This window comes from Budorcas taxicolor, chromosome 2 (assembly GCF_023091745.1).
Source record: "Budorcas taxicolor isolate Tak-1 chromosome 2, Takin1.1, whole genome shotgun sequence".
NCBI classification, from domain to species: domain Eukaryota; kingdom Metazoa; phylum Chordata; class Mammalia; order Artiodactyla; family Bovidae; genus Budorcas; species Budorcas taxicolor.
The window spans coordinates 6805447-6821760 of record NC_068911.1 but is presented as its reverse complement, the minus strand read 5'-3'; the positions used below and the strand labels follow the sequence as shown (position 1 = coordinate 6821760).

Here is a 16314-nt window from a genome sequence, read left to right as displayed (position 1 = left end):
CAGTCAGTCAGGAATTGCCTGATCAGCACTAGTTGGGTAATCTGCCTGATAGACCCTTAAAGGAAAGTAACCTTGTATAACCAATTTGCTTTTTTCTTTTACTTTCTTTCTTTTTTTTGCCTAGTATTACATCTGTGTTCCTTATCTCTTCTGCCTGTAAAAGTGTTTAATTTTGTATAGCTCCTTGGAGCTCCTATCCATCTGGTAGATTCGATGCTGCCCAACTCATGAGTTGTTGAATAAAGCCAGTAAGATCCTCAAAATTTACTCAGTTGAATTTTGTGTGTGTGTGTGGTTTTTTTTTTTTTAAACAAATCACTACCACTATCTTTTCCACCTACCTATAAGTGCCTACCTCATGTTGGACATAGTTCTGAACACTTAAAACACTAAGGATTGTTGCTAATCTTTAAAACAACTTTCATTATCCTCCAGCATTTAATTGGCACTGCCCAGGAGTCTGATTGTAGTCAATAAGGCGGAAAATGTAGGTTAGGCATCCTAGGCAAAGAGACCCTGAACCCAAGAAGGCAAGAAGAGGAGAAAGTTTAAAACCATGTTTGATCAGTACTGTGTGTGTGTGTGTGTGTGTGTATATATATATATATATATATATGTATATATATATATATATTTAACTGAATCACTTTGCTGTGTAGCAGAAATTAACATTATAAATCAACTATGCTTCAATAAATAAATTTTGTTCATCAGAGCATAACAGTTCGTTTCTTTTTTAGCAGAGGGATAAAGAAAGTGTAGCTTCTGAGCTGAATGATGCCAACCTTGGAGAGTAAAGAAAGTGAGTCAAGAGTCATTTTCCTGTTCTTTCTCAGTCTTAGGTCATCTGGACGCCTTTCCCACCAAAGGGAAGCTCAGTTCATACGTATTTCATATTCACTTTGTTAAAGTTACTGCTTTTCTAGTCACTTTGAGTGAAATATATTTGACTTAGAACAGTTTTACTCAAGAAATATATGAACTTGTAGGAAGAGAAGAGCCATTTAAATATTTATAAATAACTTTGAATGTGGTGATAGATACAAAATATTATGGAATCTCCGAAGAAAGATACATTTCTTATGTCCGGGATTTCTTATGCCCGGGAGGATCAGTACAATTTTCATTGCATCCTTTGTAGATTTTAACTAATTTTTAAAAAATTTCCTCTAATTTCCCATAACACTTTGTGCAAAGTTTTTAAAAGCAAATTTTAAAAATTTCATATTTGAATATTTCCATTTTCTGCATACTTTTGTTTATCACTTTTGAATTACTCAGTGGTCCCTAAACCTGGAAGTGCATCTGAGTAGCCTTATAAAATTACAGATTCTTGGGTCTCACTTCAGACTACTTCGTCAGAATCTTAGGGCAGGGGTGAGAAGGTGGGGGCCTGGGGAAGTTTGGTAAGGAGAGGCCGAGGAATCTGAATTTGTTAAAAGGTCTCTCCAGATAATTCTGATATTGTCCATCAGTGTGCAGTGTTTGGCAATTTCTGTGTTAGATTCCGTGTTTCACAAATTACATTTGATGACAAAATTTCTTTCAGAATGTGGGAAAGGACCAAAAAATACCTTTGCCCCGCCTGCACAAAAATTGCATAGCCTGATGCCCTATAACCTTAACTCATCAAAGGAGGAGATCCCGGAGATCAGTTCCCCACAGGCAGAGGTCAGGCCAAGCCTGCTAAAGGCCGGGTTAGAGAAGAAGAAGGAGAAAACAACCACAGAGAATGGCCCAGGCAGTGGCCAGGAGATACAAGGAAAGGCTCAAGACAGCAAGAACACAAAGAAAGAAAAGGTAAAAATCAAAAGGATGGCTGTAGTGGGATAATTTCTCTTGTCATCCAGCCTGGGCAAACAAGATCTTTCCATTTCAGAAGACATTTAAATATTTATAACATAAATTTGAATGTAGAAAATATCACAGGGGAGATTCATCCTATAGTTTCAGTGTTTTTTTTCTTGTGTGGGGGTGTCTATTTTCTTCTCAAAGAGGTAAAAAATGTTTTAATGAAAGCATTTAGCAGGGAATACTGGGCAAGTAGGGGCTGAGGTGGGATGTAGGTGAGAGTAGAAGTAGAGACTTTATCAGTGTTTTCCTTTTCTTTGACTTCTTACTACTAGGCGATCTGTGATAGAATTTATGGCATCTTTAGGTTGACTTCATGCTCTCAGTTTTGTGAACTTGCTGCCTCATCCAAAGGAGGCTTCCTCCTTCCTAGAGAGGAGGAGTGGGGAAAGATGAGCAGTTTTCCTCCCCTACCTGTCTCTCTGCAGGAAAAATCAACTCTTACCGACGCAGAATTTGAGGAGATTGTCCAGATTGTGCTACAGAAGTCCTTCCAGGAGTGCTTGGGTATGGCTTTAGTGAAAGATAGAGTTTCAGTTAGGTAAAGAAATTATCTGAAGGGTGGAGTAAGTTAATAGATTCTCTCCTTCTCTCAATCTTTCTACATAAGGAAATATTAGATGAGACTTCAAAATAGTTCTAAATACTCATCTTTTATCAACAGGACTGTAGCTAAACCATCTTAAGACAGAAGGTATAGACTTTTAGAAAATTAGATTACATTGACTTCAGAATATAAATATACCCTCATCTAGATTTTTAAAAGTAATTTAAATTTATTTTTATATGTTTACAATTTTCATAGAAAAGATAAATTTTTTTTCCCAGATTTGAAGACCTTAGTTTCCATTTCTTGTATATTTCTATTTCCAATACTGTTTTAACATCTGCTCAGGAATTTGATTTTTAGAATAAGAAACTCTGTAGTATAGGCCCTGAAGCCTTTCTCCGTAAGGTCTTGAGGCTAAGGACAGTGGTTTGACATTTTCAGCTTTTCTTAGGTATACTTCCAGTTCTAGAGAAAGCTTGAGGGACAAATGATATAAAAGACGATACCTAAAGTTTCTGTTATGTACACAAAATTAACGTTACCTGACTATCCTAGAATAGGCAAATCCATCTGGAAAAGCTTTCAGAAAGATACAGATTCGTGGTTTTTCCTGAGAATTAAAAAACTTGAAAGTTCTATGGTATGGCAAAAGTCTTAAGGTAAGTTCTTCCAGGCAACTGATGGGAGATATGTTAATGAAAGGTTACAGTTTGGAAATAATGGAGTAGTTATTTTCTTTGGTTGCTTCTCTGCTTATAGTATTTTGTTTTGGGAGGATGGAATCTAGCCTTGATTTTTCAGAGACTTCCTGTACCCAGCCTACAAGATGTACCCAATTAGACAAGGAACCAGGAATTGCTTCTTCTAATACTTCTGATAATAATAATGCTGATGGGTAAGTTTATCCCAGTGTGGCGAATTGATCACAGGGTAGACTTTACTGATAAATGATTATCCATCTATCTGTCTTTCTATCTAGATGTTTTTCACATCTTGGTAGATTTCTCTCATCTCAGGAAAGATACTTGAACTGGGAAAATAGGCCAGTAAATGAATAAAATGACCCTAGGAGGCCATGGAGAACTTGCAAGTCTTCTGTCCTCCTAACTTTTACCCTTGGGTTTTTTCAAAAGAGGGGTACTACAAATTGCCCTTTTCTATCTTTTAATTAAAAATCTTATTTGCAGAGGCAGAGTAGTGGTACGTCCTATTCTAGAGATTTCAGCCTCTCAGGAAGATGGAATAATCCCTGAGATAAAGATATCTAAGCCAGGCCAGCCAGATTCTGCATCCTCTGAGAAGAAATTCAATAAACTCTCCTTAAGCAAAAGAAAGAAGGAAGCTCGTAAGTATAATCCGATATACCTTGACATCTCAAGTACTTATTCCATGAAATTAGGGAATAGGACAATGGGCATACTGAAAATTTTTAGTCCAAGACTTAAAACTAATGAACTGTGATTCTTCTTCCTTCTTTTACTATCTACAAATATTCTCTTCATCTCCTAACCCTATGATGTTTTTCTTTTATCTTCCCAGAAGATGAGAAAATGGAGAAAGACCAAAGTGAACATGAGCACAGACAGGATGACCAACATAAGAAAACTATCCAGGATCATTCCCAGAACGGGGACCAACAAAAAGGAGAAGGAAATGGTTTTGGTAAGTTCAGCCATGGTTTGACAAACCTACTTGAACTTGAAAATTGGAGGTGGAGGAGATGGGTAACGACCAGTTAGGATGTTAGAGCAAATTCTTCAGACTATAGTTTATTTCACACAGCTACTTGTTAAGAGGATATAGTGCTGAGGAAGAGAGAGAGCTATTTCATTCATTCAGTTATTCAGTCATATAATCCACAGTTGTTGGAGGAAGTTTATTTTTTGGCAGTGCTTATGGGTTGAATTGTGATTATAGTGAATGTGTAGGCCTCTTACTATCAGTGAACCACTCTTCCTGTTTTTTTACAGTTGTCAAGGAGAGATGGGTACTCCTGGAGTAGGTAGTAGAAAGGGAATATCCAGTAAATAAAATTTGCTTTAAGTTTTGTCAAGGGAAGGAAAACAATGTCCTGAGAGGAAATGGTAGAGATCTAATTAAGATAGGGTCAGTCAGAGAATGCATTTGGAAGGAAATAATGTTTAAGCTGAAACCTATAGCAAGAGTTAGCTAACTAAAGTGTGTAGGAGAAAGTTTTAGATAAGGTGAAGTTTGGCTTACTCTGGATACCAACAGAAACCTGGTATAACTGGGATTCAGAGAGCAAGGGAAGCAAGGCTGCAAAGTGGCTCTAGATAAATGTAACTGTTATAGCCACGCGTTCTGGGAAACAAACTCAGAAGGATAGTGCAGATAACGGAGTGCAGTTTATTATACCAGCAGGTCCAAGGCAGAGTCTCCCCTTAGCCAAGGACCCTGACCAGTTTTTGTGAAAACCTTATATACCCTAAGTGTACATGCACAAACCCACCTCCCTAAATTCCCTGAAACTAGTCTGAACAAAGGAAAAGAAAGATACAATCAAAGTTAACTCTGATTCATATGCCTTAGGCCTAAGTAGTTAACAGTGGACAATTATCAATAGGCCTGTGGTCATACCCCAGTAAACAATAGAATGTATGATTCTATTCGGTTCCACAGTTAATTAGGGGAAGGAGAGTCTAGGTATGAGCCCTGGGGCTCTTCCTTCCAGGGGCTTGGTTTTCCAGTTGGTATGTCATTTCCATAGATACTGGGCATATAGCTCAAAAGTTCACAGTCCAGCCCAAGATGGAGTCCTGTTTCAAGATGGAGCCTGTTCTGTCTGTTTCCTCCTTCATAAGGAGGTAGCAGTGGCTAGCTCAAAGACCATGTTACAAAGTGAGAATTTCATCTTAAGTATAGTGGGAAGTCCCTGGTGGGTTTTAACCAGGGAAGTGAACATCCTCAAATTGATGTTTTAAACAGATCCTTTTGGTGATTAATTGGAGAATGGAGTATGAGAAGCCAAGAGTAAACCAGAATCCTATTAAATAGGATTAAATATTTTGGTGGCTTGGATTAGGATGATGAAGGAGATGAAAAGCAAATGGTTTTAAGATATGTTTTGGATAAGGTTGTCAGAACTTGATGATGAATTGAATATTGGAAAGTGAGAGAGAAGAGGGTTTGAGCAGTTGTGTGAAAGGAGCGGGTGAACAGCAGTTCTGTAGGATGAGATCAAGAATCTGGGTTTGGACTCATTGGGTTTGAGATTGTTGTGAGACCTCCAAATAGAGATGTCAAAGAGCAAGGTGGCTATAGGAACTGGGAGCTCAGAACAGAGGCCACTGGCATACATTTCTGTGTTGTCAGGTATGAAAATGGGTTTCAAACGGAGGGGATGGGTGAGCTGACCTCCGGAGAAGTGCGGCATGGGAGTGAAGACCCATGATTAGGCTTTGGGACTCCGGTTTAGAGACTGGACAGAGAATGAGGTGAACCCAATTTGGAGACTGAGGAGGGAGTTACCAGAAAAATGAGAGGGGAGGGGGGAAAAGGGAGAATGAGAGATAATAGAACCCAAGGAAGCTAGTGTTTCAAAAATTAGCAGTCAACTGAAATGCTCTTGACCTGTGTGTCTGTGACATCAGCCTTCATTAACACAGAGCCACACGTGAACTTCAGTTTTCTAACAGATCTTCTCTTCTGAGTTCTTGGAAAGGAAACTTTAAGGAACTGTATGTCTTTAAAACTGTCATAGAAATTTCATCCTAAACCATAAATACCTAGTTTTATAGCATTAGGATGATTTTTTTCCCCACTCATTTCCTCATGAATATTTATATTTTTATAACCACCATTTATTTTCTGGATCTCTGTTCTCTTTTATGCTCCCTGGCCCTTTCTCCCACTCTCTTTTCTAGCCTTGCCAGGTCACCTCTGTAAACATCTACAGCTGTCAGTGGCAGCTCATTTCAAACTAATACATCATTCCCAACCAGTACTTAATTACTCAAAATAACTGAGAAAGTGATCCATAATATGAGATATTTTGAAAGGACCCAAATGTAAGTCATCTACTTTGCTGAGGGATGATTTTGGTGGGATGGAGGGCATCCCTTACGTTTCAGCATTTAAGGTAAACTGGCAGTGAGAGAGTGAACTTACTAGAGAAACATATTGGTTGGTGTCGTTAACTGAATATATGGTGTACCTGGTCAGTGATTTTCTCTAGCAAAGCTCAGTTGAACAAGTGTAGGCACAGAAAAAGAGTGGGTTCATTCAGAATTGTGTTTGCCAGCTGAGTCGGGGGAAGGATAGGGAAAGGGAGTTGATGATGTCTGCAAGAGAATCTAAGGACATCAAATGTGCGTAACTACAGAATAAAGAAAAGAGGTTGCTACTAGTTGAGAGGAAGGTGAGGCCAGTGGATTGGAGATCTAGATAAAGTGAAAGTTGCCATGAGTTCTTGGAGCAGGGTGGAAGGATGGGGCATTTTTATCAGAGAAGAGTTTAGATAAGTGATTCAGGGGAGTGTGCAGTCCCTGCAGATGACTGGGGCGGGGGGGGGGGGGGCGGGCATGCAAGATGGGAGTGGGTTCCTGAGTTGAAGGGCTACTGAGGTGGCATGGAGGAGAAGGTATGGGCTGCTTGTACATTACCCTTGTGGATATATGGTAATCTATGAGGGCAGGAGGCAGAGAGAAGGAAAAGACTGAACCAGGAAGCAGCATTGTCATTGCAAGGGAGATGAGAGGGCAGTGTAATCTCATGGCCTGGACCTTAAGGGAGGGAGTGTTTTTATAGAATGGAGGATAGTAATGGTCTGCAAGTGTCAGTGGGCGGAAAGGGTGATACTGACCCCAGTTTCTGGCCTAGGGGATGTGAGAAGGACAGCCTCTGCTTAGAGGGCTGCCTGGGTCAGGTGGGGTTGGGTTGGGGCAGCATCACCAGATTTCTGTATCACCAGATTTCAAAAAGGAGGCAGAGCTTCAGAGAACAGGTTGAAGATATGTGGATTTTAGTTGCTCTTGCCTGGAATTCCAAAGAATATTAATTTCATTTTCATTTCCAAAGAATATAGTAGAAGAGTTTGGGAGGGAGAAAGGGCTGTGTGGAGCTTTGGGTCAACCTAGAAGATGTGGGGTAGAGAAAAGTGGGGATGGGAGTTTGGAATGTAATGGATAAAAAGAGTGTTTGGCCTTTGAGCAGGGCCTGAAGTAAATAGTTGACTGAGAAACGATAGGCTTAAACCTGTCTTTTGGTGAGGGGTGAACTCAGAGCTCTTGGTCCCGAAGGCTGCAACTTGGTGATTTGGTGACAGGTTAGTTCAAATAGGAACTCTGGATGCTGTGCACAAAAGAGATGCTGGTTAGTCCTTCAGAAGAACCTTTTTTGTTTTTTAATTATTTTGTTATTGAAGGATAATTGCTTTACAGAATTTTGCTGTTTCCTGTCAGACCTCAACATGAATCATCCATAGGTATACGTATATCCCCACCCTTTTAAAACTTCTTCCAATCTCCCTCCCCATCCCACCCATCTAGGTTGATACAGAGCCCCTGTTTGAGTTTCCTGAGCCATACAGCAAATTCCCATATATATGGTAATGTAAGTTTCCATGTTACTCTTTCCATACATCTCGCCCTCTCCTCCCCTCTCCCCATGTCCATAAATCTATTCTCTATGTCTGTTTCTCCACTGTGGTCCTGTAAATAAATTCTTCAGTACCATTTTTCTAAAAAATATGGAACACTTCATGAATTTGCGTGTCATCCTCGCCCAGGGGCCATGCTAATCTTCTCTGTATTGCTCCAATTTTAGTCTGTGTGCTGCCGAAGCAAGCACAGTCCTTCAGGAGAACTTTTTAGTGGTGACAGGCCAGCCGGGAAATGAGGCAGTAACCCAAAAGATGCCAGGCAGCCTTTTAAAGAAATGTCAATACACGAAACACTCCTTTCTGCCCTGGGGGAGAAGAGATGATAGCATGGTTCAGGAAAAAGACTGAGATGAGAGACCTGGGTTCCACGTTCAGCTTTGCCACCAATTTAGACTGATCTTTAGCAGTCAGTTATCTCCTCCGAGCTTTTGGTTTTACTGTTTGTAAGTCAGGGCTTGAACAAGTTGATCTCTAGGGCTGTGTGATTCTTGCAGAGGTGGTGGTGGCAGGGAGTATATTGATTTTAAATTGAAGAAGGAAGAACATATTTTTGAGTCTCTTATTTCAGGTTTCTTTGCTGTGACAGGTCAGTGTCTAGTCTGGGTCCAGTGTTCCTCCCCACACTGTGAGAAATGGAGGCGGCTGCGTGGGAACATTGACCCCTCAGTCCTCCCAGATAATTGGTCCTGCGACCAGAACACAGGTAAAATGGAAATTTCTTTTCAGTTTTTATGTTCCTTTCTTTCTTTCCCTGCTTTCAACCTTTAGATTAAATATGACAAAAGTATAGTTATAACTCCAGGGGCCCTTGTAGTTAGCATTTGGGGAGAGGCGGGGATCTTGCTGTGTTTTCAAAATGAATTCGGCATAAAGGGATAGAGGAAGACACTCTGAAGAGTAGGGAGGGTCCTGGAATCTAAACGATTGTTCTGAGTAAATTCCATCTTCTTCTGCATTGGTTTGACCCTATTAGTCTGACTAGACTTTTGGTATTGGGTTGGTATGGGATATATGAGGAAAAGCCAGTGAGAGAGATTCAGTAGCTTAGAATTCTAGAATGTTTGAAACTACTTAAAAAAGATTATGAAGATCTAGTCTAGCCCAACTATTTTACAGATGAGAAAACAGAATATTGGAGAAATTATCTTCATGATGTTACACAGATGGAAGCAGGGTCAGACGTGTGGGATGTAGGTAGAAGTTTGGGATCTCTTTCTACAGAACACAAAGAGCCAACACTCCTGCTTCTCCTAGCTCTAGCTGCATTTCCTTCATGAGCCTTTATTCATTCTCCAGGCCCATCTCCCAGGTGTCCTTTTGGTCCTACCTGCTGCATATAACAATTTCTTCTTGACCTCTCCTCTGCCCTCATCCAGATTTTCACCTCATGAGGCTCTTTCTTTCCCTGCACTCCTCCTCTCTTTTGGCAGACTTGCAGTATAATCGCTGTGATATCCCTGAGGAGACCTGGACTGGTCATGAAAGTGATGTGGCCTATGCCTCCTACATCCCAGGATCCATCATCTGGGCCAAGCAATACGGCTACCCCTGGTAGGGTGCCATGGTAGAGTCAGAGCATCCTTCATAAACTTGAGAGTGGTAGCTTCAGGCAGAGAGGAAAGAAAATGAAAGGGATTTATAATGAAAATGTTACCTGCCTTAGAAAGAGCATGGGTGAGGGAGAATATAAAGTACTAATCTTGGAGGCTTTGAGTGATTTCTAGAGATTTCACGGTGGACGTGGTGTCTCCCTGGGGAAAAGGGTCAGCCAGTTCTGCCCTGAATGGGTAGAAAGAGATGAGTGGCTCTAAGATATTTTTTTAGACATTAGGAAAGGAGAGATATACAAAGTAAAGAGAAAAGGGAAGGGTGGAAGAGTTTCTTTGGAGATGTCCCAAGTCAGAAGATTTTTGTTCTCAGGGTTGCCAGGAGGCCTAGAAGATAAGATATTTTTTAGTAGGAAGATTCTGAGCTTCTTTGTACATTGATGGAAGTTACCTCAGTCATTTGGTAGTGACCACTGTGGAGGGATGACAGAGGGGTCTATTTGGGGGATCCTTTATTTGCAAAACGTACTGTCCTTTTGTGTGCTAAGTCATTTCAGTTGTGTCCTGACTCTTTGCAACCCTATGGACTATAGCCCTCTGTACATGGGATTCTCCAGGCAAGAATACTGGAGTAGGTTGCCATGCCCTCCTCCAGGGGATCTTCCCAACCCAGGGATCGAACCCAGGTCTCCCACATTGCAGGTGGATTCTTTACCATCTGAGACACAAGGGAAGCCCAGTGCCCTTTTATATACATGTATATTGATGAGTTTGTGTTCTGTTCATCTAACCCCTTCTCTTCCATCCCCTACATCTGTCTGTCTTCTCCAGGTGGCCAGGCATGGTAGAACCTGATCCTGACCTGGGGGAATATTTTCTTTTTGCTTCTCATCTTGATTCCCTGCCGGTGAGTTTTCCTGGTTCAGGGTGGGTAGATGCTCAGGGCAAAGTGATGAACAAATCCATCCTAATAGATATACAGAGATAGAAATACAGACATAGCCAGCAGACACAAGCAGAAACAGATTCTTAGCTAGAGTGACAAATGGATATAGAAACAAACAAATATCTAATTAAATATTTATTAATTACTAGGACATTTGTGATTTTGACAAATAGGCTTTGGTTAGGATATCTGAGGTCAGGATGGAAGAACAATGGAGTGAGGTAGGATAGATGGGTCAGGCTTAAAGGAACAGACAAGGCCCAGCACTTCCTTCCTTGTGAATTCTCAGCTCTTCTCCTGCCTTTTCCTGGCTAGTGGGTCAGAGCAAGAAGAAGGACAAGAGGCTATAACAAAGCTATCTTTTATTACAGTCCAAGTACCACGTGACATTTTTTGGAGAAACAGTCTCTCGTGCTTGGATCCCAGTCAACATGCTAAAGAACTTCCAGGAGCTGACCCTGGAGCTAAGTGGAGTGGTGAGCAACCTTCAGGGGTCAGTTGTGATATAGGGAACTTGAGAAACAAAATCTTCCCTTTATTAAATGTGACTTTTCTTGGAGGAAGCTGTGCCAGGAGGAAGTCGCATGTCTGACCAAGTATGCCAGGATAAGGTTATTCATGAGGAACACTTCTTTCTACCATGATTGCAGCAGGAAAATGATTTTTCTTAGTTTCATTCCCTGTCTTCAGATGGAGGGGCTTCATGAAGACCATGGTTTTCTGCAGGTTAGCCAAAGCAAGTGTGATAGAAATGAAGGCACAGATTAACTCAGGGTTTCTCAGTCTCAACACTGTTGACATTTTGGGTCAGATAGTTTTCTATTATGAGGGGCTGTCCTAGGCATTATAGGATATTTAGCAGCATCCATGGGCTCTAATGGCACCTAGCCAGTAGTAGCCCTCACCCTAGTTGTGACAACCTAAAAATTGTCTCTAGACATTGTCAAATGTCTTCTGGGAGAAAAATGAAGTCTCCCCTGGTTGAGAACCACTGAAGTAACTAAATGATATTTCCTCCTGGAATTCTCCAGGCAAGAATACTGGAGTGGGTGGCCATTCTCTTCTCCAGGGGATCTTCCCAGCCCAGGAATTGAATCCAGGCCTCCCGCATTGCAGGCAGATTCTTTACAATCTGAGCCACCAGGGAAGCCCAAGAATACTGGAGTGTGTTGCCTGTCCCTTCTCCAAGGGGTCTTTCCGACTTAGGAATTGAACCAGTGTCTCCTGCATTGAGGCAGATTCTTTACCCGCTGAGCTACCAGGGAAGCCCGTAATCATTTTGGGCCTTACCAGCGAGGCCCAGGAGCTCAGGGACCTTAGATAATCAGGCCGTGAGCATTAAATCAAGCAGCTGGACGTGAAGAAACTTGTGAGAAGCTTAAAAGTGCAGTCATCTGAACTCCTTTAATTTTGCCTTTACAAATTTCCATGGGCTTTACTTTGAGAGGATGCCAAAATGTTGGTTGAAAATATTGCTAGAAATTGATGAAAGGTTTGTTTGAGTACAAGGGAGGATTGTGTTTCTGAGCTCAAAAGATTAAGAATAGGAGTATCATATCAATACCAGTAGAAATAAATGTAAAGATAATGTCTGGTGAGTAACAGTATGTTGGAGTCACTTCCCTAATGTTTATCACTGACTCTAATCTTTTCATTTCAGAGAAAGTGCAAGAATAAGGACTGCAGCCAGAAACTGGGGGTAGCCCTGATGATGGCTCAAAAGGCAGAGCAGATCAGTATTCAGGTGGGAAAGTTTAGATCACACCCCTCCTTCTCTTTGGGACTTGGGATGCAAAACAAGTCATACAGTCCCTCCTGTAGAAAATTGGCTCTCCTTCCCTCTTACACAGTCTTAGTTCTAGAACTAGTCTTTTCTTCCCAGGCCAAGTTCCTTTGACTCTTTAAATCATCCATTCTTTTCCCTACCCTTGGACAAATGGAATTTTTTCTCTGTCCAAACAGAGACAGTTTGTGGTAGAGGGAATCCCACCACCCTGTTTAACTTCAAGTCTCAGGTGTATGTACCTTATTCTGTGGAGTTAGTTTTTACCTTCAAATCCTGCCTTTGGGTAGGGGGTGGAGAATAATAGACAGTTAATTTTCTCTTCCCAGTTATTAACTAAATTATAAACAAACTGTAAAAAGAAGTTATAATAATATTGTATAATGTTATAACATACTATGGTAGTTAAGCTCTCCAAAAATTTAGATAAACCTTAATGTGAAGTTTCAAGTGAAAATGGTGTGGAATATGAATACAAACTCTATAACTAGAAACCTTGAAGACAGGGGACAAAACTAGCCCCTGGGAGACTAGCGGATGATGCTTTTGTTTCTTGGTTCCCTCAGGAGCGGGTTAACTTGTTTGGTTTCTGGAGCCGATACAGTGGACCTGACAATAATGGGGAAGAAAAAGGTAGGATAAATAGGAGGCTAAGGACCAGAGAGGGAGGGAAGGGATTCCTTCATGAGGGCAGCTACTGAAGCTTTTATTTTATATCCAGTGCCATCAACCTAGTTCGGATTCTATAATAGGAGGCTTTACATAAATGCCATTGAGCAAATGTCTGGGATGGATGGATGGACACATGGGTAGAGAGAGGAATGGAGAAAAAAGGGAGTAGGGAGGGAGGGTGCATGTTGACTAGTGATAGGACTTGGAAGAGGGTAGAACCATGATAATCTGACATCAGATTTTATGGAGAAAATATGACTTGGATATGAAAGACAGAGTTGGAAGATTGATTTTCTGGGATCAGTTACGCTAACTCATCACCTGTTTTGTTGGATAAATTATTTAGCCTTTCCTTCCTATTCCTGTTTTAGACTTACCGCTCTCTGGGACTAGCAGCTTAGATTCCTGCTTGGAGAAAGAAGAGAAAGAGCCAGAGTTGGAGGAGGATGAAGAGGAGGAACAAGATAAAGCAGTAAGATTGACCTTGGGGATTCCTTTGAGGAGAAAGCTGTAGGGCATCTGGTTAGCATGGATTTGTATTTTCTAAGGAACTGTCCTGTCCCTACATCAGGGTAGCCCTGATGGGCTGGTTTTCTCTCTTAGGACTCTCCAGGGAAGAAGAGCCTCCTCTGTCCCCAGTTATTCTCTCTAATACCTCATATCTCTAGGAACTTATTTTTTGATGACAATCTCATTTCCTACTGTAGTTCTTTGGTTCTTACTGGAGCAATTTTACAGAATAGCAGGTTGCCTCTCTTTACTTTCTTCCCTGTGTGGACACTTAGGATATTGATTATTTTATTTCCTTAGTCTCTTTTCAGGCATATGAAATGTAGATATTTTTCATCTTTAAAGACTTTTTAAAAGCAGTCTTTGGTTTACAGGAGAATTGAGAAGAATGTACAGAGAGTTTCCATGTGCCTCCTGCCCCCACGCATGTATAGCCTCCCCTGTTAGCAACAGCGTCCACCAGAGTGGTACATTTGTTTGCAGTTGATGAACCTATTCAGTACATTGACACATCATAATCACGCAAAGTCCATCGTTTACATTAGGACTTCCTCCTGGTGGTGTATATTCTATGGACTTGGACAAATGTGTAGTGACATGTATCCATCATTATGGTATCATATACTGGTACACAATAACTTGCTGGGATTTTGACTGAAGTTAGATCAATTCTGTAGATCAAACTGGGAAGAATTAGCATCTGGAACTTAAGTACACCCATCATTTCTGTAGCATCCTACTCTATTAAATCACAATTATATGACTTCATTTATATTTTATTTTTCTCAGGATCCAACTTTGCTTAATCCCAAGCCAGCCAAAATTCAAACAGAAAAACCCAAGGCAAGAGGTAAGCAGGATAATTGGAAACGAGACATGTGTTCCTGTTAAGGCAGGGCAGAAGCAGAAAGTGCAAGGGGTCTGCAGGTGGCTGGGCCTTACTGACCTCTCGGCTCCAGAACCTGAGAAAATGGGCAAGACTCATGCTAATATGGTCAGGGAATCTGTAGCTTCTCACTTCTGTGAGTTGAATTACAAAATCTTAGGTTAAAGGTGGAATGAATATTTTAAATTTTTAGCTAAGAAGGATGACTTCATGGAGAAGGTAGGTTTTGAGGTGAACTATAAAGAGAAGAAGACCCAGGGAGAAAGAAAAGAAATCTTTAAGGGAAAAGAAAGGAACCAGAAGGACTCACTAGATTGAAAATGAGCAGAAGACCCAGGGCAGAGACTAAATGCTTGGAGTTTGTGGACCCTAACCACACTGTCACTCAGAAATAAACCAATGTCCTTCAGGATTGGGGGTTGGGAGTGATGCCGGAGCAGATGAACGAGATGGGACCCTGAAAAGGAGAACAAAGAGAACTCTGTTAAATGAACCTGCACCTCCACCTGTGCCCATAATGGGAAGGAAAAAAGGGCATGAAAATTCAGGACCTGAGCAGCCGGGTAAGACCCAGACTTGGGGGCTGTGGGGAGTGAGGCTCACATCTGCAGCTTTCCTCCTTTGATCGTTCCTTAAAACTTCCACAGCTTTTCATTACTTTGGGAAAAAAAAAAACACACACAAAAGTTTGGCCAAAAGGGTGTCATCTGAATTGCAGAACACAACACACACTGTAGAAACATTTTATGGTTATTATCTGATTTTATTCAGGGACATACAGGGATACAAGAATGGTAAGGAGGTGAGAAGTAACATTTATTGATATTTTTGTGGGCTGGCTGGATAGATACTTCTATACTCGTTCCCTTAAGTTCTTTCAGTGTCTCTATCACTGGATATCTGCCATTTTAAAGATAAGGAGACTGAGGTTCAAAGGGTTTAAAGTTTTCTTGAGGTCCATGGATCCAAGTCTTTCTGATTCCAAACCCCATTTTCTTTCTATAAAGAAAAGTCATCTTTTCCCAGAGATTGTTTTGGAAATAGAAGGTTTAGGAGTTGGACTTACACAAGGTAAGGACAGATGACCCGATAAGACTCTCAGTTTTGTCACTTTTTCATTTAGACCCTAAGAAAAAATTCAAAGCTCCCCAAAGCAAGGCCCCAGGAAGCAGCCTGTCTGAAGAAAAAGAAGCTAGACTAGTGCCAGAAGTCCTGACCCCACCAGCTCCTCGTGGGGCCTGTCATGTTGCTGGGGAAGAAGGGCCTGAACCCCAGGATGCTGGAAGTGTCCCTTCTGACGATGGAGCCTCCAGTGACCTGGATCTGGACCAGCTCATGGAAGATGTTGGAGAAGAGCTGGAGCAGAGGGAGGAGCCGCAGCACAGAGTGGACACGGGGGAGCTCGCTGCGGCCTTCTGTGAGGAATAGCTGTGGGCTTGTGCCTCCTGCCTGCTCTCTCACGCCTTCCCGGGTGAAGAGCCTCTCGGAGGACCCTTAAGAAGCTGATAAGTGTTGGGGTTATTCATTGGCTGTGAGGTGACCTGGCTAAAGTCAGAGTTGTGCAGTTCATGTTAATAAACCAGGCTGCTGGTTTCCTTGGTTTGGTTTGTCTCTAACTGCTTGCTCAGTTTTGGCTTCTTCCTCTTCTCCTCCATGTCACTGGGCACATGGTGCCTTCTGGTGGGAGACCTGTCAGTATAGGGATCTGGGAAGGCGATGACGCCTGAGTCCTGGAGAAGGACATCGAGAGGGCAGGTCTGGGTTCACAACCTGCCTCAGCCACTTACTAGCAGCATGGCCTTGGGAAAAGCGCTGTGGCCATTCTGGTTCTTATCCTCTCAGATGGTGCATCCAGTGCCATATAGGGTGATTGATGAAGCTGAAATGCGGCCATGCATGTAAAGCATGAACACGACACATGCTAGTTATTATCCTGAGGAAAGTAGAAG

At 41.6% G+C, this 16314-nt stretch overlaps 1 protein-coding gene and 1 non-coding gene across 2 annotated transcripts; one reads left to right on the top strand and one right to left on the bottom strand.

The window, feature by feature from the left end:
• Window positions 1-774: 774 nt before the first annotated feature.
• ZCWPW1 (zinc finger CW-type and PWWP domain containing 1) lies at window positions 775-15793 on the top strand. Its single transcript, XM_052663765.1, has 16 exons — window positions 775-802; window positions 1550-1800; window positions 2280-2358; window positions 3203-3296; window positions 3589-3746; window positions 3941-4063; window positions 8608-8724; window positions 9452-9572; window positions 10400-10475; window positions 10886-10990; window positions 12175-12258; window positions 12864-12930; window positions 13341-13441; window positions 14269-14329; window positions 14776-14928; window positions 15489-15793. Exons 1-16 carry the CDS (start codon window positions 775-777, stop codon window positions 15791-15793), a joined length of 1923 nt encoding a protein of 640 aa, XP_052519725.1.
• On the bottom strand, window positions 8103-8209 carry LOC128044126 (U6 spliceosomal RNA). The gene has a single exon (XR_008199093.1). It is a non-coding gene; the product is annotated as a U6 spliceosomal RNA (small nuclear RNA).
• Window positions 15794-16314: the final 521 nt, after the last annotated feature.

Bases quoted from the DNA above. Each gene is read 5' to 3' on its own strand.
- ZCWPW1 (XM_052663765.1), top strand. From the start codon at position 775: ATGATGCCAACCTTGGAGAGTAAAGAAA. The intron at 12,931-13,340 runs GTAGGATAAATA...TTCCTGTTTTAG, and splicing joins CAATAATGGGGAAGAAAAAG to ACTTACCGCTCTCTGGGACT. The intron at 13,442-14,268 runs GTAAGATTGACC...TATTTTTCTCAG, and splicing joins AGGAGGAACAAGATAAAGCA to GATCCAACTTTGCTTAATCC.